Source organism: Macrotis lagotis, chromosome 1, assembly GCF_037893015.1.
Source record: "Macrotis lagotis isolate mMagLag1 chromosome 1, bilby.v1.9.chrom.fasta, whole genome shotgun sequence".
NCBI lineage: Eukaryota > Metazoa > Chordata > Mammalia > Peramelemorphia > Peramelidae > Macrotis > Macrotis lagotis.
This window is the reverse complement of record NC_133658.1, coordinates 835,036,999-835,060,888: the sequence shown is the minus strand read 5'-3', so window position 1 is coordinate 835,060,888 and position 23,890 is coordinate 835,036,999. Positions and strand designations below refer to the sequence as shown.

The 23,890-nt window shown below is 38.8% G+C and overlaps 1 protein-coding gene and 2 pseudogenes across 1 annotated transcript; 1 reads left to right on the top strand and 2 right to left on the bottom strand.

The window, feature by feature from the left end:
* The first annotated feature begins 2,399 nt into the window (after window positions 1-2,399).
* LOC141510752 (U6atac minor spliceosomal RNA) lies at window positions 2,400-2,515 on the top strand (annotated as a pseudogene).
* A 1,654-nt stretch (window positions 2,516-4,169) lies between these two features.
* Window positions 4,170-5,840, bottom strand: LOC141508557 (40-kDa huntingtin-associated protein-like). Its single transcript, XM_074217290.1, has one exon. It carries the CDS (start codon window positions 5,795-5,797, stop codon window positions 4,808-4,810), a length of 990 nt encoding a protein of 329 aa, XP_074073391.1. The 5' UTR covers window positions 5,798-5,840; the 3' UTR covers window positions 4,170-4,807.
* Window positions 5,841-10,541: 4,701 nt separating this feature from the next.
* On the bottom strand, window positions 10,542-11,705 carry LOC141508556 (L-lactate dehydrogenase A chain pseudogene; annotated as a pseudogene).
* Between the last annotated feature and the right edge of the window lie 12,185 nt (window positions 11,706-23,890).

Sequence of the window (23,890 nt, the reverse complement as noted above, 5' to 3'; positions counted from 1 at the left end):
AACAATTTGATGGACCTTATTCTAGATTTGTAGTAGGTCCAAGCATAAATGTAATAATAGAAAAGAAATTACAAACTCCTTTTAAATCAAAACAAAAGAGTGAATTATGTGCCCAACTAATGATATTAAAAGAACAGCAACAAACCCTTAACATTTTTAAAGATAATAAGTACAGTTATCATGTGGTCAGACACATAGAAACAGCTTTTATTACACATGGCACTGATGAAGAAGTATAACAACTCTAAACAGTTACAAGAAGTTATAAGAGATAGATACAATCCTTTTTGTATTGAACACATAAATTTCCACATTGCATTGCCTGGGTCTATATATGAAAGTAATCATAGGGCTGATCAGTTAATCCTTCCACTTCTTATAAGCTTAGTAGGAGAGTAAACTAGGCAGTCTCACAAAAAATTTCATCAGAATGACTCTTTATTAAGGGAAAAAATTTAAAATCACCAGAAAGCAAGCAATATAGTAAAATCCTGTTAACAACATATTCCATATTTACCTACTCCTCCAAATTATTCTAAGAATCAAAGAGGCCAGGTTTCCTAATGAATTGTGGCAGACGGATGTGACTCATTATGCACCTTTTGGAAAAATGAAATTCATTCATGTTACCGTAGATACATTTAGTTCATTATACAATGGCAACAGCATAAAATTCAGAGGCTACACAATATGTGAATGATCATTTATTCCATTGTTTTGCTGTTGTAGGGATACCAAAATCCACAAAAACATATAATGGCCCTCGATATACTTTTATGTCATTTAAACAAATCTGTCAACATTACAATATAAAACCTATTACAGGTATTCTCTATAAACCCGCTGGTCAAACTTTAGTGGAAAGGAAACATAAAGATCTTAAGAGATTTCTGGATGTGCAAAAGAAGGGGGAATCTATAGGAACAAAAGGGAAACAAAAGAGGAGTATAAATCTTGCCTTCTATACCATGAATTTTAAAATATTGAATGATAAACAATGCCTGCAGAAAGATTTTTTAATAAGGATATTGGAAAATGAAGAGAAGGGCATGGTCACGTGGAAGGACCCTAAGGCATCAACAATGAAAATGACTTGATCAATTATTAACCTGGGGTGGAGGGTATGCTTCTGTTTTGTCCACAGATGGAGAAACTGTCTAGATACCAGAAAGAAACATCAGACTGTGCAGACCAGATGAATCAAGTAATGCAGAAAATGAATACCTTACACTTAAGAACTCAAAAAAGAAAAGAGGCGAAGGAAGGACACACCATGCAAAAGGAGAGCATCTCATGGACTTATGGATAATTTATGATGTTTACATTACTCATGAACTATTTGGAGCCTGTAAAAGGAATTGAATATTGGACTTATGTTCAAAACCCTCCATGGGTAACTACTCTATAATGGGGAGAGAGTATGGCTGAAACTGTATAAATAGGAGAAGCTGCAGATTATTTGGGATATAACAAAGTCCCTACTGGAGATATCAAAGAAGAGATGCTGAGAATAGAAGTTAGGCACAATTTTTCTGGTTTAAATACTATGACATCTATATGTTTTTATAAAACATGTACTGTTGAATCATGTGTTAAATTAAGTAAAACTAATCATTCAACTCATCCCAATATTTATAAGATGGGAGCATTTTGGACCTTAGAAATGTCAGGAATTCCATGTAAAGTACTGAAGGTAGAAAGATATTTCCTACAGAACCTCCTTGTTTACATCTACATGATTGGGATTTCAAACATGAATGTTTTCCACCCTGGGTTGACTGTCACACCCCAAATAGAAGAATTTATGATCATTCTATTTTGCTACAAGTGTGGAATTCTCCTGACAGAATCATTTCATAGGGCATTCCAGGCTATATAAAACCAATTATATACCCAGAAATAGGGTTCAGAGATATGGAAGGCCATGGCAGCAACAGAAATAACGTATATAGAATGGAATGATGTTGAGCAAAATACCTTATGTAGAAAAGAAATTGTCTATGACTGCATGCATAGGACCAGATATTGCTTTCATGATAGGATCTTTCAAAAATGTCAATATTATCAGAGAAAAAGGAGGGTATAATGTTAACTGTTACAATTGCATTATTCAAGCATATGTAAAGAAGGAAGTGATGGATGATGTTGTTTTCATGGTAAGATAACCAAAATTTGCTATAATACCCACCAAGGTAGAAGGCTGGTATATGTCTCCTGCTGATGAGTTCTTAGAAAAGATATTAAAGAGAATTAGGCAAAAGAGATGTATGAGTTGCATTATGTTTGTAATAGTATCATAGCAGCCATTGTAGCAGCCACTTCAGTAACTATTTCTGTACAAGTGGTGAATAAGGAAAAAAATAGAAGCAAAATATAGTCAAGAATTATCACCCTGACTTGTGTTGTATGAAAGGTTAGCACTCCCCTTGATAAGGATGGAAGAGGTCCTAGTGGCCTTTACAACACATATACGGTTAAAGCATTGCCACCTACTCTGTGGCATCTAACCATGTTTGGGAGACTAGGTGGTGCAGTGGATAGAGCAAAAGCCTGGAGTCAGGAGTACCTGAGTTCAAATCCAGCCTCAGACACTTAATAATTACCTAGCTGTGTGGCCTTGGGCAAGCCACTTAACCTCATTGATTAGCAAAAACCTAAAAAAACCCAAAAGCACTATCAAAAAAAATGTTATGAGAGCATTAAGGGCTCAGGAAAGAATTAGTGAAGATCTTTATCATTTGATTAATGCATTACAAAACTCTGTAATGAACATAAAGGACAACTGCAGTACAATTATAGATTTTCTATTCGTGTTACTCCTTTAAAATATATTACTCCACATATTCCATGGGATAATATAAAAAGTTATTTGAATGGAATATGGTATAATGATTCTAAAACTATGGATATGAATCAAATGCATAAAATTATTGCTATTGCATTGGCGCTGAGAATGGAAATGGACTCTGATATTCATAATTTAATTTTGTTAATAGGTTTCATCCTTTTCATTTTATGAACCTAGTATTGATCATGCTTCCTGGTATCTTGGCATCATTATTGATAATATTGCATATTATTCCCATTTGTCTCAAATGTGTTTTTTCTCTGGGACAAAATATAGATGTCCTAACATGCCATCTAAAGCTTCAGCATGCCTAAGAAGGGGAAATCTGTCGAGGGCCAGCTCCTGAGTGATATACACATATCTCTGGTGGCCAAGGTCACCAGAGATAGGTATGTATTCTTGCTCAATAAATGGATTTGTTAGTTCACCAGTGAACCCTGACCTAAACATCTGTGGAGCTAGAGGTGTGTGGTAAACTTTCTGATAAGTTCAAAGGATAAAAATTGTAGATTAAAGCCAGGGAGCGATGCAGCAGGGTCTCATCTAACCTGTCTTGTCTAAGTTTTGTTATAAATATCTGAGTATGCAATGATAAAATAGCAGTTTTCATCATGACCTCTGTGTACATCTCTATGCGACCTCTCAAGTCAATGCCCAGACATACAGCAGAACTATCACAGGCAATAATAGAGGATTTGGTGGTTATTACTGAATATTTGCTATGAATTATCTTGCTTTTACTTAACTTCTGAAGGCCCTCACCCATACATATATTATTGAAGAGATTTAGAGATTAAAGGGTAAAGGAATGAAAAATTTTCTTAAAAAACCAACAAAGTTGGGAGCAGCTAGGTAATGCAGTGGATAGAGCACTGGCTCTGGAGTCAGGAGTACCTCAGACACTTAATAATCACCTAGCTGTGTGGCCTTGGGTAGGCCACTTAACCCCATTGCCTTGCAAAACAAACAAACAAACCCCACCAAAGTCCTTTGGACTGATGATCTATTTCGTGAAAAGAATCAAATATTTTCAACTTCCTTATATATGAACCATTGTTGGCCTATGCATGGCCAGGTAAAAAAAATCTTTGAGATTGTCCTAAGGCAGAGCAATTGCATGCCAATTTGGCTGAGAATGAGGCTCATTACTATCCATGAACTTCAAATTTTTTTCACTTAAAAGTCAGTTTTTTTAGTTTTTTTGCAAGGCAATGGGGTAGTGGCTCATCTAAGGTCACACACAGCTAGGTGATTATTAAGTATCTGAGGTACTCCTGGCTCCAGAGCCCTTGCTCTATCCACTGTACCACTTAGCTGCCTCTAAAAGTGACTTTTAATGCATACACTATCTAGGAGCTTCAATTCTTTTTTTTTTATTTTTAGAAGTGACTTTTAATGCATATATCACTATCTAGGAGCTTCTTTTTTTATTTTTACAAGTGGCTTTTAATGCATACATCACTATGGGCTTCAATTTTTTTTTTTACAAGTGACTTTTAATGCACACAACCTTGCAGATCCATAAATGACGACAGCTCCACGAGGGGGGTTTGGTGTAATTAAGTGAACTTCAGAAGGGAACTCTTAACAGTGATACTGAGGCATGGCTTGGGCACGGATATTGGTTGGAAACTAAAGCTCCTCCAAGGAGAGCCTAGGAGGGATGTGGTGCCTCAGACAAGCAAAACTTAAGGGGGACCTCCGGAGGCAGTATTGAGGGAAGGGCGCTATTGTTTAATTCCCATTTCGGGGGAGGTTCCCAGAGAAAAAGGAACCCCAAATATTAAGGGAAACTTCCAAGGCCCTTCTGAGGGTGATGGCTGCATCTTTTGCCCAGTCTCCGGCTGATGACTGATTCCAAGGAATGAAAACCCCACAGAGCAAAGTCCAAATCGGTGATGCGGCCCGGGCCCAGGTCCGCGGTGCCTCCAGGGAGGGCAGCGGCCGGTGGGGGCGCCGTCAGAGGCCCCGGCCCGAGGGCGCCAGCATCTCCTGGAGGACCAGGTGCAGCAGCTGGTTCTGCTCGGCGCTCAGCAGCGGCCACAGCTCGCCCTGCAGCGCCCGGGCGGCCTCGGGCTCCTCCTCGTGGGCGGCCGCGGCCAGGGACTGCAGCAGCAGGAAGAGCTCCTCGGGCAGCGCGCAGGCGCCGCCGCCCGGGCCCTCCGGGGCTTCCGGGCCGAACCGCGCCAGGGTCTGCGCATGCTCGGGCGGCAGCTTGGGCGGCGGCGGCCGCAGGAGCAGCAGCAGCAGCAGCCGGGACACCTCGCAGCGGCCCAGCACGTCCTGCAGGGCGCCCGGCGCGCCCCCGGCCGCGCGCTCCCGCGCCAGCAGCTGCGCGCGCGTGAAGAGCTCCAGGGCGCCTGCGTAGTCCCGCGCCAGCAGCCGGCAGGAGGCGGCCTCGCCCAGCGCCTGCAGCGCCTCCAGCGGCAGCAGCGGCAGCTGCAGCGCGGCGGCGCGCTCGAAGTGCGCGGCGGCCGGGCCCGGCTGCCGGAGCGCGCGCAGGGCGCCGGCCAGCTCCAGGCACAGCGCGGCGGCCGCGGCCGGCTGGCCCAGCTCCAGGTGCAGGCGCACGGCCGGCGCCAAGCAGCCCGCGGCCGCCTGCAGCGCCTCTCCGTAGGCCGCGGCGCAGGCCAGGCGCAGGCGGGCCCGGTGCTCCTGCCGCAGGAAGAGGCGCGCCGCCTCGGCCAGCGCCAGCGCCTCGCCGGGCCCGTGGAGGAGCGCCCGGTGGCAGCGGGCCGCGGCCAGCCGGCAGCAGGCGGCGTAGGGCAGGCAGCCCTGGGCCCGCAGCTCCCGGCCCAGCTGGCCCAGCTGCTCGCCGGCCTCCCACACGCTGAGCTTGCGCACGAAGCGCTTCCGCAGCTTGCTGGAGAGCAGCCGGTAGCGCGCCAGGAAGTCCCCGGCGTCGGGCCCGCCGCCGCCGCCCGGGGAGCTCGCCCCGGCCGCCGCCATGGCCGCCCCCAGCCTCCGCGGGCCCGAGCGGCGGGACGCCCAGGCGGAGGCCGCGGCGCTGCCTGCGCATGCGCGGTGGGGGGCCGCGCTCGCGCCCAGCCTCCAACCGGCGGCAGGAAGGGGCGCGGGCGCAGGCGCAGGCGCAGGCGCACTGCCTCAGCGGGCGGCGCAGTCTGGCCCAGACAAGGGCGGAAGTGGCCGGGCGGGAGCGGCAGCGGGCCCCGGGGGCGGCCGGGGCGCCATGCGGCCTCCTACCTGGCCGCCTGGGCCTGGGCAGGCCGCTGCACCCCACTGCCTGGGAGGAACCTAAAAAAGCCACCGCTCCGTGACCCTGAGAGCTCTGCGGAGACGGGCTCAAGAAGGCATCCTAGGACACTTCTGGCTGCACCAAGATAGCTTTAGACATCTCGTGCCCCCGCTCAAAACACTTGTAATTCCTGTGTCCTCTTTGGGGAATATTTAAAATTTGCACTGATTTTTTTTAACCTCCGAATCTACTAAGGCATATGTGTGGGGTAACTGATATTTCACCAGACACAAATAAGCATTAGCCAGCCAGGAATATGGAGAATGTTATAAATAACATATAGAATGGATAACTTGGGTTGGAAAAGAAGTATTTTTGAGTGTGTGTGTGGGGGGTTTAATGCAGTGAAATCCTTATCACTGTATTTCTTTGGAATACAGATCTAGTAGTAGTATTGCTTGATGAAATAGTATACATGTTTTTAATAGTCTTTTGGGCATAGTTCCAGATTACTCTCCAGAAGGGTTGAACCTATTATACAACTGAACTAGTAGTCTAACTTTCCCACATCCCTTCCAACATTTGACATTTTCCGTCATATTAGCCAGTCTTGCAGGTGTCTGTTTTAATTTGCATTCTCTGATCAATAGTGATTTAAAGTATTGTTTTTTGCAAGTTAATGGGGCTAAGTGGCTTAATTTAAAGTATTTTTGTGATTGTAGACAGTTCGAATTACTTTGTCTGAAAACTTTTCATATCCTTTGACCATTTATGAATTGAGGAATGACTCTTATTTCTATAGATTTGAAACTTTTCTTCATGTATGAGAAACAAATACTTTTTTTCTTTACTGTAAAACAGCTTATTCAACAACTGTTAAATTTAACTGGTAGGCATTTCAAATCTCTAATTATTCTGATAATCCTTTTTACTAGACACTATTGTCATCCTTAAGATACAAAGGATGGTAATCATTTAAAATTTGAATCATTTATTCATATAGTTAATTACATAATGATATTCGTGCTACTGGCCTTTGGCAACAAGATAAAATCTGAAGCCAACTATTCCAAGCCAATTCAAATTTTCATATTACTACATTTAATAGGGTTGACAAATACAAGGGATTCAAGATGCATAGTCAAGTAGAGAAAGGGTATTGCCATAGGTCTAACAGAAATGAGGGACAGCATTATTTAAAACAATTGCTAGTTTTGTTACCAACAAATGAAGGGGAAAAACATTTACTTTTAATTGATCTTTACCAAAGGATCACTTATATGAAAAAATGCAGGTTACAAAAAGGTTACTAAGTACAGATATTTTATGATTTAAATGAACATATTAACCTTAATTTATTAAAGTGGGTGAGGAGAAAAGAGACCCAAAGAGACCAAGAGATTAGTAATGGAGTAAGAATAGACAATCTAGAAAATTTCATTGTTAGTGTTTTAATTCTTGAATAAAATCTTACTTGTATTGTTACAAATTAAAAAATCAGTAACATACTATTGGCACCTTAAGTAAAGATACGATTGGATTAAAGATATTAGCAACTGATGACAATTTAAAAATAGCAGTTGGTGGTTTCTCAGTAATTCAACTATTAGTTTTGTATACTTTATATTCTTGTTAACCAAAACAAGTTCTAGCCAAAACACATAAATTTTGGCTTCATTGTTTCGTTTCTAGGTTGTACTTTTTAAAAATCATGTCTTCCTCAAGAAGTCCTTGCTGTCTTCTGATTTACAGGTTGTGAACTTTAATTCCTAGTGGATCAAATGTAATTCTACAACACTCCCTACCTAGATATTCCAATCTATTATTGAAGCTCAAGAGAGGCCATTAACTAATGCCATTGGTGTAATGAAAGTCATGAATCATTTAACATTTCATTATAAGTATTTACCTAAAGACTATAACTAACATACTAATTTCTGATAATTCTTTGTGTTCCATGCCCAGCTACTATATACATTTGATTATAAATCCTTTGGCCTCTTCATCTGAAATATTTCAACATTAAGAAACTGATTATTCTTCCCCCCATTCCCTTTCCAAAGTTGCTGCTTGCTTCTTTTTCCTTGACTGATACTAAGAGTGCACGAATTCATTCAATCCAATTTTTAAAATTAAAAAAAATAATGGAAGAGATAATTAAATTACTCTTAGACCCTTACAATCTACTAACTCTTAGGTATATACCAAATTTAGGGTATTAACTACCAACTACTCTGTATTAATTTATTAGTGATTTTTAAGTTACTGTGGTTTAATTTATATAGCATTTTAAACACCAAAAAGACTATTTTATGGCATGCATGAGGGAGAATTAATCCTCCCACTAAAGAAATTTTAGTCCCCTGATGAAATGTATCAGAAAATATTTTTCGGGGCAGCTAGATGGCGCAACCCCCCCAAAAAAAAACCAGAAAATGTTTTCCAAGTAACTAGTGGAAACTACAGCAGTTAAATCTGAAATTCATGTATTCAAGGGTCAGCCAATGAATTTTAAACTAAATTAATCAATTAATTACATTTTTGCAAGGCAAATGGGGTTAAGTGGCTTGCCCAAGACCACACAGCTAGGGAATTATTAAGTGTCTGAGGTCAGATTTGAACTCAGGTACTCCTGACTCCAGGGCCTGTGCTCTATCCACTGCACCACCTAGCCCCCTCAAACTAAATTTAAAAGGGTGTTTCTGTCAGTAATTTTTCTAACAGTCTTTTCACGGTGTTCTTTTTCTGTTCATTTGCTTCACTGTCTTGTTAAAAGCTAAATATTCATTGCTTCTCTGCCAATAGTATTTTCTTTAGATATGTATAGACCTGATTAATCTGTTCTTATCCTCCTGGTTTACCCTTGAGGTACCAGCTACCCACCTTTCAGATGAATGAGCTAGATATCTTTGCAATGAAGCAAAACCATCTCATGTATTTAATAATAAAGACCTAGTTCTTCCACTGTGATAAAGGTGCCATCTCCATCATATCTTCACTGCTTTCATCTTTCATTTATGCCTTCTTCATATTTCATACCAAGAAAAACCTAATGAAAATGTTTGAAGATGGTCAAGCTTATTTTAGGTTGTTTCTGTAGCAATGAAATTTAACAGGAAAAGGTAAAAACACCTGAAAGTTAAATCAATCCTACAAACTCCAATGGAAGACTGTTACACTCCTCTACTTTATCTCTCCCTCACTAGCATCATCTACTGAAACTACAAGGAACAATCTTCCCAGAAACCTTCCTCATATTCAAATTCTCTTTCAAAATGTCTTACTGTTTCTTTATATAAAGATAACTTTTCAGCCACCATTCTCACAGTTAATCAACTATTTGAACCAAATCTCTGACCTTTTCAATGTTTTCATTGGGTGATTGGGTGCCCACTTCATGCATCATCATGGACATCATCCCTACTTTCCTTAAACCTTTTGTGTCAGTCAAAAACTCTTGCTCTTGACATTACTTCATCTCTATAAGCTTCTTTTAACATTTCAAGTGTCTCACTGGCAGATTTGTTCAGCTTTACACAAAACTGGATATGAATTCTTTGTTCTAAGTAATGGCCACTCATTTTTACACCAACAGGAAGCATGCTTTTCTATACTCTAACTACAATACTGATTCAGGGACCTTGAAAAGTATTTTTCTGCAAAGTGAAGCATGTAGGGCTACTCCTCTCCTTCTAAGTCAGACAATAAAAACTAGTCTCATATAATGATCATACCTTGTGAATTATACAGCAGTAGATTAAAGATTTTGGATGAGTCTCAGAATCAGATCATCCCAGCTTGTATCTTTTCTACCTGATACTGCAAAATTGTATATTAACTTCCAGTTTTCCAGGACCGGCAAAGACTCAGCCTCAGGAGTTCTCTCAGGGCCTGCATAGTCCTAGGACAAATGGGTGCTCACAGTTCACATCTTCCAAGCAGCAACAGCACAGTCAGAGCGGGCCTTCCACGAAGCTCCTCTGGCCCAGGTGGAGGCCTGCATCCTCTGCCACAGCTACTGAGAGGAAATAAATTCTTTTTTTTCCAGTTATTTTGTTGTTTATTCAGTATTTGGGTTAGTATGACACTTGTTGAATTGGTTGCATCATTGTACATACATAGATCTTTATATAATATTGAAATTTACAACTATTGAAATAGTATATATAAGACAAAATCAGGTCCTCTGGAAAGGTGATTCATGGGGCCATAATGGAGGGAAGGATAAAATGTATCAATAAAGTATTGCTACTTTATTAGTATGTATGGTGTTGTGTCCAAGAATGTTACGGATCTTTGGGAAACTAGCACCTACAAAATAGGCAGTGACATAACCTGTGGTTCTGCTTGACAGTAACTATGTTTATGACTGTACAAGTCTGATCCAGCATCACTGTGCAAATAACAGGGTTTAACAAACAGTCACATTGTATTCCCCATTTCTAACTTTAGGAAGAGTCTAGAGTCTAGAGTGTGTTCTTAAGTTTTACATTTCTGGTGTTCAGTTACTAAATCAGGAAGGATTTGACCATAGCACGTCATACACAATCCCTTAATCACTGTCATGTTCTCAAGACAGTAAAATGGAAGCACATTTAAAGTTTTAAAATTGCAGCTCCTGGATTCCCCAAAGAGTTTCTGCACTCTTCTTTAAACGGGCCTCCTCCTCCGGAGTCAGATTTACCATCACCACATCAGAAATACCATTCTGCCCCAAGACACAAGGGACACTAAGGAAGACATCTTCATTAATGCCATATAGACCCTTAATCATGGTGGAAATTGGATGCACTCTCCTAAGATTTTTCATAATGCTGTCTGCCAGATCTTCCACAGACAAGCCAATGGCCCAAGAAGTGTAGCCCTTCAGCTTGATGACTTCATAAGCACTGTCAACCACCTGTTTGTGAACTTGCTTCCAATTTTCTGAATCACTATCAGTTCCCAAAGCAGGATAAAGATTCTTTAGAGATACACTGGCAACATTCACACCACTCCACACAGGAACACTGGAGTCTCCATGTTCCCCAAGAATCCATCCATGACAACTTGAAGAATGGATACCAAGTCTCTTCCCCCATTAGATAACGGAAATGGGCAGAATCCAGATTGCAGCCACTTCCAATAACACGATTTTTAGGAAAGCCACTCAGATTCCAGGCCACATATGTCAAAATATCCACTGGGTTGGAAACAAGCAGCTTGCAATTAGGGCTGTATTTAACAATATTGGGAATGATGAATTTTAAAATATTCACATTTCACTGGACCAAGTTAAGATGACTTTCTCCCTCCTGTTGACGTGCCCCAGCAGTAACAACAACCAGTTTTGAGTTTGCACTTACACTGTAGTCTTTGCCAGAAACAATCTTTGGTGTTTTGAGGAAAAGGCTGCCATGTTGGAGATCCATCATCTCTCCCTTTAGCTTACCTTCTATGACATCAACTAGGGCAAGTTCATCAGCCAAGCCCTTCATCAAGATACTGATGGCACATGCCATGCCAATGGCACCAACCCCCACAACAGTGATCTTGTTATGGGGGACCTGGTTTTCCTTTAGGACATTCAAAATCAGCTGATCCTTGACAGAAGTTCCCATTTTGGTGTGAATCCGGGCTGGAAGCGAGGTGGCTGGTGAGGATGCGGAGGGGTCCCTGGGACGCGAGGCCACTAGCTGCTCCCGGACTGGCACCAAATAAATTCTTTATGAGAGAAATTCATTGTAATTTTTTTCACAGTAAGGATTACAAACTATGTATTTCCCTATATTGTAGTTCTCCCCTGTTTGTTCTACTCTTTCCCTCCTTTTACCCTGTTCATTCTCAAAAGTGTTTTGCTTCTGACTTTTTCCTTACCCCAAATTGTCCTCTTCTCTATCAGTTCCCTCCCTTCTCATTCTCTTCCCATCTTACTTTCTTGAATAATAAGATAGATTTTTTTTAAATTGAAGGCAATGGGGTTAAGTGACTTGCCCAAGGTCACACAAGCAATTAGTAGGTGTCTGAGGCCGAATTTCAACTCGGGACCTCCTGACTCCAGAGGCAGTGTTCTAATCACTGTGCCACCGAGCTGCTGCTGGATTTCTGCATGCAACTGAGTGAATATATTATTTCCTCTTTGAGACAATTCTGATAAGAGGAAGGTTCTTCAGTTTTCCTTTTCCTCCATTTCCCTCTTAACTATAAATCTTTCAAGCCTGTTTTATGTCAGATAATTTAGCCCATTCTACCGCTCCCTTTCCCCTTCTCCCAGTGCAGTCTTCTTTCTCATGCCTTAATTTTATTTTTTTAGATTAGTATACCATCACATTTAACTCATACTTCTGCTTTCTGTCTATGTATACTCCTAACTGCCCTAATAATGAGAAAGTTTTTAAAAGTCATTATCATTTTCACATGCAAGACTATAAACAGTTTAACTATAATGAATCCCTTATGACATCTCCTTATTTATCTTTTTATGTTTCCTTTGTTTTATATTTTTAAGTCAAATTTTCTATTCACTTTAAGTCTCTTCAATATGAAAGCCTGAAAATCCTCTTTCCAGTTTTACTGGGTAAGCGATTCTTGGTTTTAATCCAACTCTTGTTCTTTTAACTTCTAAATCTTGTTTCATTCTGACTGTGGTTCTATAATATTTGAATTATTTCTTTTTGACTGCTTGAAGTATTTTTCTCCTTGACTTAGGTTGTCTGAAATTTCGCTATAATATTTTTGAGAGTTTTCGTTTTGGGATCTCGTTCTGGAGGTGATTTGTGGTTCTTTCATATTCTGTTTTACCTTCTGTTCTAGAATATCAGGACAGTTTTCTTGGATAATTTCTTAAAAGATGATGTCTAGACTCTTTTTCTTTTAAACTTTGACTTTCAAACAGTTCAATAATTCTTAAATTAATCTCTCCTGGACCTATTTTCCAGTAATTTTTCTAATGAGATATTTAATATTTTATTTTATTTTTCATTCTTTTGATTTTGATTGTTTCTTGATGTCTCATGAGGTCATTTGTTTTTGTTTGTTCAATTCTAACTTTTAAGGGATTATTTTCTTTAGGGAGCTTTTTTAACCTCCTGGACCAATTCTGCTTTTTAAGGAGGTCTTCTTTTCAGTGAGCTTTTGTACTTCCTTTTCAAATAGAAAAGTCTGATTCTTAAGATTCTTCAGTGAATTTTTCTATCTCCTTTTCCATTTGACCAATTCTGCTTTTCAAGGAATTACTCTCTTCATTAGGTTTTGTGCCTCTTTTACCATTTGACCTATTCTATTTTTTAGTGTTATTTTCTTCAGTATTTTTTATATCTCCTCTACCAAGGTGTTGACTCTTCTTTTTTCATGATTTTCTTGCATCACTTTAATTTCTCTTGCCAATTTTTCCTCTGTCTGTATTATTTGATTTTCAAAAATGCTCTCTGAGCTTTTTCATGGCCTGAAACAAATTCATATTTTTCTTTGAGGCTTTGGATGTAGGAGATTTTACTTTACTTTCTTCTGAGTTTGTTTTGATCTTCTTTGTCATCACAGTAACTTTCTATAGTTAGAATATATTTCTTTTGTTTGTTCATTTTCTAGTCCATTTCTTGACTTTTAACTCAATGCTAAAGTGAGACTTTGTTTTCTGAGTAGAAAAAGTACTGTTCCAAACTTCAAGTTTTTAATTTTTTTTGTGCAGTTGTTTTCAGAGCTAATTTTGGGAACCTGCAAGTTAGGGAAATGTGTACTTTCTACTCTTTTGTACTATGCACTGGTTTGTGAGTAACCCCAAACACTCTTTTTGACTTCAGAATTGTAAACAGGTCTCTGATTCTCTGTTACTATAAACTCTATCATGGTAATATTCCACTGCATACTGGGACTAAGACCCATGACTGTGCCCCATATCCAAGTGATAGAGTACTGCCACTGGTGCCAGCAATGATACCCTTATAAACTTCCTTCTGACTTGTTGTCTGATCCCCTTATTGCCTTTGGGCTGTTAAGTCTGGAATCTACCATTACTGCCATTGATTCAGTCACCCCTGAGGTCTTCTCCTAGTTTGCCTAGGGCCTGTTCTGTGCTGGCATGGCTGACATTGCACTTTATTTCATTCTTACCTGGGTACAATAGAATTTTTCTGCTGACCTAAGTTGCTTTGAGCTGGCAAATTGTTTTACTCCAATTTTTTTGTGAATTCTGCCACTCTAGAATTTGTTTGGAGTCATTATTTAAAGGTATTTAGAGACATATGGGGGAGAGCTCAGGTGAATCCCTTCTTTTTCTCGCCATTTTGGCTCAGCCTCTGTGTATCATTCTTTCTATTACATTCCTTTTTGTTTTCTTTTTAGTTTTTTTTTCTTGCAAGGCTGTGAGGTTAAGTGACCTGCTGATGGTCACACAGCTAGGTAATTATTGTCTGAGTCTGGATTTGAACTCAGGTCCTCCTGACTCCAGGGCTGGTGCTCTATCCACTTCGCCACCTAGCTACCCCTATCCTTTCTATTACTAATCACATTACCCTGGTGGACACCTTTGACAACACATTCTTGACATTGAAACCAACATTATTCCCAGGTTGAGGCTCACTCAAAGCTCCATGGTGCATTTCAATAGGCTTTACTTCAATTGAAACATTGATTAGGGCAACGGTGACTACCAATAAGTACAGAACCAATATCACCAATCTCGTAGACATTTTAGAGGGGGTAGATGCAAGGATGTGTTAGATGAGTTGGGGGCAAGATGTAATCCAAAATTTCAATTTAGGGTAGTTCTGTTAACATTGCCATCCTGACAAATGACATTCCATTCTTTGTATTAGAACTTGACTCCAGTATGTTGTCACCATTCAACCTGAAATTGGTACAAAAGCTACCATGTCAGAGTTATTGCCAGTTTTATTAATGTGGATACTGATTTCCATGAAAATTTCCTCATATCTCTTCTGGCCAAAGGGAGGCTCAGTGGAATCCATTTTGTTCACACCAACAATTAGTTATTTCATACCTAGTGTGTGAGAGGTTAGCTAGGTGATACAGTGGATAGAGCACTGGCCTTGGAGACAGGAGGATGAGAATTCAAATCCAGTCTCAAGACACTTGACCCTTGCTAGCTGTGTGACCTTGGGCAAGTCACTTAAGCTTGATTACCTCACACCCAGGGTCATCTCCATTTATTCTGATTCATATCTGGCCACTAGATCTAGATGACTCTGAAGGAGAAAGTGAGATCGATGACTTAACATAGCATCTCCTCACTCAAATCCAGTTCATGTGCTTGTTGTGGCATTACTTCTCCAATGTGTCTTCTTTGAGAACAAAGGACAAACATCAGAAAGGCATGCTCAGAAGTTAGCCTATTTGTTCTTTTTCTTTTCTTTTTTTTTTTAGTTTTTGCAAAGCAAATGGGGTTAAGTGGCTTGCCCAAGGCCACACAACTAGGTAATTATTAAGTGCTCCTGACTCCAGGGCCGGTGCTCTATCCTCTGTGCCACCTAGCCTCCCCAGCCTATTTGGTTTTAAATTCATCAAATTTACCACTACAAGCCGCAAAAATCATAACATCATAATCAGTCTGAGATGTGCTTGTAATCATGTTGAGGATCAATAATGGTCATATAATGCTTGCTGGTTTTAAATTTCCACAGGAAAATAAAGTGATACCATGCTCATTTTAATTCTTTAGCTTATCCAAGACCCAGGCATCTTAGAAGGATCCCTTTCCCATCTCAGCAACCTCCTTCTTGAACTTCCCAATGGTTTTCTTATCAATTCCATCACATTTGTGCATGAAGTAGTCACTAGTGGTGGATATTTCCAGTAAAAACAACAGCAATTAATCTTTTCCTTGTCTAATTTTGTGGAGGTTTAGTGATGATTTTCACAACATCTGTGCTCTGGTGGTAAATCCAATGCAAAAAAAAAAGCATTCATTTCCCTTTAAGATAGAGGACCTAGGTTCAAGTCCCTTGGGCAAAAGTTGGAGGCCAAATGGCACTAGTCATCCGTTGTGTTGTTAAAATCAAGAATAAATATTTTGTCCTTCATTCTTGAAGAAAACCATGACATCAGGGCAGTGATGCTATGACATACACATGAATTGGATTTGAGTGAAGGGGTGCTGTGCAATGTCACCAGCCTCACTTTCTCCTCCAGAGCTATCTGGAGTCAGTGGCCAGATATGAATCAGAATGAGTGGAGATTGCCTGGAATGTGAGGCAATCAGGGTTAAGTGACTTGCTCAAGGTCATACAGCTAATATGTGTCAAGTATCTGAGACTGGATTTGAACTCAGATTCTCTTGACTACAAGGCCAGTGCTCTATCCCCTGTACCACCTAGCTGGTCCCATGGTTTAATGGTGAGCACTCTGGAGTCTGAATCCAGTGATTCGAGTTCAAATCCTGGTGGAATCTAGATACCCAGTTAACAAATATTTTAAGTGTCTTTGGTCTAGTATATTTACTTTCCTCCTTCCTTCCTTCCTTCCTTCCTTCCTTCCTTCCTTCCTTCCTTCCTTCCTTCCTTCCTTCCTTCCTTCCTTCCTTCCAATGAATCAGAGAAGTAATCACCATGCAGTGTGTACTTCCCAAATGAGTCAGAACCAAGGATTAGATCAATAGTGAAAATGTCTTTTACATTGTCATCCACCAAATGAAGAAATTAGCTATCTCTTTTGCTTATCATAGACCTGAAAGAAGGAAGAAACACCTTTAGTTTTCTCAGGTGACATATTTTCCCTCAAGGGTGCTCTGACATGAATGTGTCTTTCATTTCATTTGGTAAGTCAAAACCTCTAAACCTCAATCATGGAGTATTATTTTTCATTGCTGGGGAATCTCATCTTTTGTTTCATAATAATAATGCAAATTTGGGGGTTAATAAGCTTTCTGACTAGTAGAATAAATAAATATTGGTCAGAAATCTTTCCAATAAGAATCCTGTATATTAATAAATTGTGCCTGAAATTTTAGCTAAAATGCAAGTTATTTTTCTCCCACAGAAATCTCTTACTCTCCCTGGCTCTCATTTTACAGTCAGGAAAAGGAGAATTCATTTTATTTTCAAAAACCCTATCCCTTCCTCTTTTCTGAAAAAGATTTTGTGGCTTCATTGATCTTCGTCAAAATGGCACCGAACAAATGTGACAGAGATATCTACTATGAAGTTCTATTTGTGGCCAAGGAGTTGATGACTGATGAAGCTCTTGACTAAATTCTTCTCCTTCTACTCCTATAAATCCATCCTGTTTGTAATCACATTACAGCAGCTGCAAACTGCATCCATAATTTACAATTTTGCAGCTTCTTTGATTCTTTTCAATTCAATTAAATGAACATTTTATCAAGCACTTCTATATGCTATTTGTTTGTAATCCTTTATACATGATCTCAGCATTTAAAGAGAGTGAGCTTCTTAAGAGCTGGGAGAATTTTTGCATTTCTTTGTATCTCCATTGTTTAGCGTCATGCCTGATACATAATAGTCATTTTATAAATGCTTGTTGATTGTATTAATGATCAGGATGCAAAGACAAAAAAATAATGAAATAGTTGCTTTTCTCAAGGGGCTTAATATTTACTAGGGAGAGGATTATAGGCTATCTGATCACTTGAAACAAGATGGATTTAGATTAGAGAGCAAAAAGAATTCAAGGCACTGAAAATGATTGAACACAAGTAACCAAAGGACTTGTTTAGTGAGACTCTGACAACATACTCAGACCCCCAGATATGTAGGCATCCATGTGGGGGATGCTAGGGACTCATTTCTGGGAGAGGACATCCTGTGATAGTCTGCTACATGGCAAGGAGCAACCTCTTTCTATTGACTTTGCAACCATAACTGTCTGTCTTTAACCCCCCCAAGAGACAGACAATGTCTCCCTTTCTTTCTTTGTGAAGTAAAGGTCTTCTCATCCACAGCATAGGCACCTTATAGTAATTGGGAAAGGGTCTGAGGGCACCTTCCATTCTCCTTTAAGTCATGTGACCCTATATTGGGATTGGCATTTTGACCTTTTGTTTGTCCTTTTCAGTTTGAAACAGAGGGAATAAAATCTTGGATTTGAGAGCTTGAGTTATGGGGACATTGGATTTCAGGAATCTAGTCTGGATGTTACCACCAGGTCAAAAGGGAAGTCCTGAAAAACCAGCATCCTAGGATAAATGTTTTGGATCTGGGGGGAGATGTAAAATTTGATGAGACTAATACTACTTAGGAACTGAGTTAAACTTTGTACACCTAATCCTCTCCCTTCCCAAGAGACCAAAGTGATGGTGGAGTTATGTTTATTCTTGTTCTACCTTTGAAGTAAATATACTTTTGTAAAAGTTAATCTGATGTTAAGTGCTGAATTGAAACTAGGGCTCTTAGACCCCTAAAATTGGGGGAATATAATCAGTGGGGCCTTGAGTTAATGGAAGGTTGAAAAACTTCTTTCCCCCATTCTTTTAAAAACACCAAAGAACCTTGAGGGAAGGAGGGGAGGAAAGGTCACATACTTGACCTTCAGTCAGAGAGAGTTAGAGTAGTCATTGTTACACTTGATTAGATGGGATCCATTGTAGAGCCTGGACCATTAGATGGTGCAATAGATAGAGTGCTGGCTCTGGAATCAGGAGGACCTGAGACACTCTACTATCTGTGTGACCCTGGGCAAGTCACTTAATCCTATTAGCCTCATCAATAACTGAACTGGAGAAGGAAGTGACAAATCACTTTAGTATCTTTGCCAAAAAAACCCTAAATGGGATCATGAAGAATTGGAGATGACTAAAGCAACAAAGCAACAACAAAATTGCAAGTCCAGACTGAGTCCTGGAGTACTTTCACTTGTTTGTTGTATTATTATCCAATGATTCTCAGTGCTTTGAACTCTTCCCGCTAACCTAAAGCCTTGTTTCAGTTAATCATATAACCTGTGAGCTTTTTTCTAGTAGAGATTAATCCCTTTGAAAGAATCGACTTCACCGGCCCTGGAGTCAGGAGCACCTGGGTTCAAATCTGGTCTCAGACACTTAATAATTACCCAGCCGTGTGGCCTTGGGCAAGCCACTTAACCCCATTGCCTTGCAAAAACCTAAAAAAAAAAAAAGAATCGACTTTCATTTTTTTTCCCTCTTCATTCTGATGCCAAACATTTAGTTTATATCAGTTACCATCCTTGGAATAGGAAGAGTAAATCAGATACTTGGAGAAAGCTACAAAATAGTAATTTGCTCTATTTTGTTCATTTCCCCTTCAGCCTTGGCCCTACCAGATGGATGAATCCTTGTTTTCTTGCCCTTCCCATCGCGGGTATTATCTTACATCTCTTACATTTACTTCTTGACTTCTTTGAAACTGAACCCTAGAATCATCCTATTTTGTTTCCCTGGGCTGGAAAGGAGTTATAATGTATATGAGTAACATGGACCACTTATTCCAGTGATAATTTGCTGAAACATCAAGACAGTTACAGTAGTGATGACCTTTGTGTCTTTCATTTGGGTGTTTAGTTCCTCTTCAAGATCTTGCTATCTGGTGTTTCCTCTTCTGTCCTGATCTGGCCTTTCAAATTGAAAAAGAGAAATTGAAATAATACTTTCTTGTTTGTCCTCCTAATGTATATTTTAAATTGATATTTTGTTTTTTTTTCCAATTGCATGTTATGAAATTACATGTTTTCAACATTCATTCTCATGCATATGCATAATTTTTAGTTATATAATTTCTTTCCTCCTTCCCTTTCCACCCCTCCTCCCCTCAGTGGTGAACAGTCTAGTGAATATGTACAACACATTTCTGTATAATTTGTTTAAAGATTAGTCATTTTCTGGATGAGGAATTATAATTAAGGGAAAATAATAATGTTTGTCTTTCATTTTTCTTTTTTTAGAAAGATTTTATTCATTTTAAGTTTTACAGTTTTCCCCCATCCTTGCTTTCCTCCCCAACCCCCCCCCCCCCCACAGAAGGCATTCTGTTAGTCTTACATTATTTCAATGGTATACATTGATCTCAGTTGAATGTGATTTGTCCTTCATTTTCAAAGAAGACCATGACATCAGGAAGGTGATGCCATGATAAGCACATGAATTGAATTTGAGTGTGGGGGGGGTGCTATGCTAAGTCACCAGCCTCACTTTTTCCTCCAGAACCATATGGGTCCAGTGGCCATAAATGCATCAGGATGACTGGAGACAGCCCTAGATGTGAGGCAGGCAGGGTTAAGTGACTTACCCAAGTCATACAGCTCATAAGTGGCAAGCGTCTGAGGCAAGATTCTAACTCCCATACTCTTGAATCTATGGACAGTGCTTTATCCACTGTGCCAAAGAAACCCATGAGATAAGAAAGAAAAACGTAAGAAAAATTTTAAGAAGTGAATATAATGTTATTTCAAATTCTGTGATTTTTTTTGTTGTTGTTTTGTTATTTTTTTTTTCTGGATGTGGCTAGCATTGTCCAAAGCAGGTCTCCTACGGTATGCTAGCTCTCTGAACTGCTGAGAGGAGCTGCATCCATCAAGGTTGATAAACTCACATTGTTGTTAATGTTCGCTGTCCTCTTGGTTCAGCTCCCTTCACTCAGCATTAGATCCTATAATTCCTCCCATACTTCTCCAGAATCTGGCCATTCATGGTTCCTTATAGAAAAACAGTACTCCATAATATTTATGTACCATAACTTCTTCAGCCATTCCCCAATTGCTGGGCATCTCCTCAATTTCCAGTTGTTTGCTGTTACAAAAAAAAAGTTGCTATGAAGATTCTGGAATATGTGGGACTTTTCCCATTTTTTAATGATTTCTTCTGGAAATAGGCCTAGTATTGGTATTGCTGGGTCAAAGGATATGATCAGTTTTATAGCTCTTTGGACATAGTTCCATATTACTCTTCAGAATGGTTGGATTAGTTCACAATTGTACCAAAAATACATGTATGTCCCAATCCCCCCTCCAACATTGATCATTTTATCTTTTTGTTGACTTAACCAATCTGATAGGGATGAGATGAAATCTCATAGTTGTTTCAATTTGAATTAAGGGCTTAGTAAAAAATAATATTGATTTTTTTTTGATTATAATGTTTTTTTCCTCCTCCAGAGTCATAGAAGGAAAAAAGAACCAATGGGAATGCTAAAATAGATAGGGTCAGAATGGCCTTGATAGAGGCTGGGACTCTGCCAAAACCTTTGTTAGCATAGACTTCTGAGCTATTTGCTCTTAATCAGACTTTAAAATTACTAAAAAAGGAAGTATAGTTCATTTATTCAAAAAACTTGGGGTGACCAAGGTAGGTAAAAAAATTAGTATTCAAAATGTGGTGAATCTCCAATTCCCAGAACATCATTTTGTCAGTGAGGATAGAAAGCTCTTATTAAGTTAGAGTATTGAAAAATTAGAATAGCCCTGATACAGATAAGAGGAATTTGAAAACTTTTATATTTTGAAAAGGAAAATGATTTAAGGTCATTTTGAATTTGAGTTTTGGAATTTATAAGATTATTAAGAGAACTATAAAGAAAATCTTGTAATCATAAAAATTTTTAGAAACATCTGGTCTTAAGAATTTTTTTATTGCAAAGTTTTACGGAGTAAAGGGAATATACTTTAAATTGAAAATGTGTTATGTATAATTAGTAAACTTTTTATCAAAACAGATTCAAACAATTTTTTTGAAAATTTAAAATTGTGTTACAATAACAAAATATGAATGAATTGAAGTGTCATCCATCATATTTGTAAAGATTTGTTATAAGAAAATTAGAGAATATATTGTTTTTCAGGGATACCAAAGTCCATATAAACAGATAATGGCCCTGGACATATTTCCATGGCATTTAAACAATTCTGTCTATATTACAATATAAAATATGTTACAGGCATTCCTTATAATCCCACAGGTCAAGTCTATAGCTGAGAGGAAGAATAGGTCGTTAAAAATGTTCCTACATAAACAGAAAAGGGGGACTGTGGGCAAGTAGATATAAGATGACTCCTAAATAAAGCTTTATATTCATTAATTATTTGACTTTGGATGATAAGAATAAAACCATGGCTGAAAAACACTTTGGTTACAAAATTACCATAGATAATGTAATAGTACTAATATAATCTAATAGTACTAACTAATATTACTTATCAAGTAATGTGGAAGAATACAAAAGATGGCATTGGAAAGGATTTGATTGATTACTAACCTGGGTTCGAGGGTATGCTTTTGTTTTGTCCACAGATGGAGAAATTGTCTGGATGTTAGAAAGGAATATCAGACTGTGCAGACCAGATGATCAAGTAATACAGAAAATGAATAACTTACACTTAAGAACTTGAAAAAGAAAGCATAAGAGGAGAAGGAAGGACAGACCACGCAAAAGGGCAGTAAAATATGGACTTATAAGAAAACTTGTGATGCTTATATTAATCATGAACAATTTGAGGATTGCAAAAGGAACTGAATATTGGACTTATATTCAAAACTATACTATGGAGAGAAAAGTATGACTGAAGTTTTGATGGGGGAAGCAGAAAATTATTTGGGATATAACAAAATTACTATTGGAAATATCAAAGAAGAGATGCTGAGATGTGAGGTATAATTTTTTCTGGTTTAAATAGTATTACACTCCATATAGAGGAATTTATGATCATTCCTGAGAAAAAGAGGGGAAATAATATTAACTGTTATGATTGCATTATTTCAGCATGTGTATGTAAAGAAGTTATGACTAAGGAAAAGATAGAAGCAAAATATACTCAAGATTTGTAAGAAAATGTTACTAGAGCATTAAAGGCTCAAAAGAAGACTATGAAAATATTTATCATTTGATTAATGCATTAGAAACTTTTATAATGAACAATTTATGTTAGGGAAAATATAGATTATGAAATTGTATGATTGGTTGTCTTCTCTACCTGTAATTGGTACATGGTTACATGGTATGTTTTCAGCTTTGTTGTAATTATGATATTGATTATTTGTTGTTTGTCTCTCATTTTAAAAACTATCTTTGCTCTAAGTAAGAGTATGGGTTTCACATTCAAAATGTTAAAAACCAAAGGTGGTACAAATCTAGTGCTAATCATGTTTTTGGTGAATCAGTGACTTTGGTGAATCAGTGAATCAATGACAGGAGAACCTCCCATTTGGAAGGTTTAAGAGATGTAGTAGTTGTTTTGTAGTTGGAGTTATCATGCTTGTATCTTTCATAGCTTCCTCTGTATAATTTGCTATGTCTGTATCTAATGTACAAATTGTAGGTTTGGGCTTCCAAAAACAACCAGATATTGATAAGCAGTTTTTGCAAATGTTAGAGGATTTGAAGAAGACAGCAGTTTCTTTAGGAGATGAATTGGATATGGTAGAGTTTAGACTGATACTTAGTTGTGAATATGGCTACATGCGAATTTGTGTGACCAACCTGGAGTATAATGATACTCAATGGGAATGGAATAAGGTTAGGAATCATCTTAATGAATTGTTTGAGAATTCTACTATATCTTTTTGTATTGATGATTTGAATAAGTTGACTAAAGATATTCAAGAAGCCTCTCAGGGAGACTTGATTCCTGAAAAGACAGCAGATAAGATAATTTAATGATTTCAACATCCCATCCTCTTTGGGCATTAGGCCCAGAATATTATACAATTGTGTCTTATATTGATTCTCTTGATGTTTCTTTCTATTTTGTTGTTTTCCAAGTTCAATCAAAGTATTTTTTTTTCTGTAACCAAAGGTACTATATATGCTATCTATAGAATCAAGAATCGTATAACCCAGGTTGAGCATCAGGCTGGGTAATTGTGAGCTTGTTGTGTAAACAGAAAAGGGGGGAGTGTTGAGAGTTTGGGTTAGAAAGTCAGTTATGACTAAAAGACCCAGGATCTGGTG

What these genes read in the sequence shown, in the direction of transcription:
- LOC141508557 (XM_074217290.1), bottom strand. Translation starts at nt 5,797, where the DNA reads ATGGCGGCGGCCGGGGCGAGCTCCCCGGGCGGCGGCGGCGGGCCCGAC.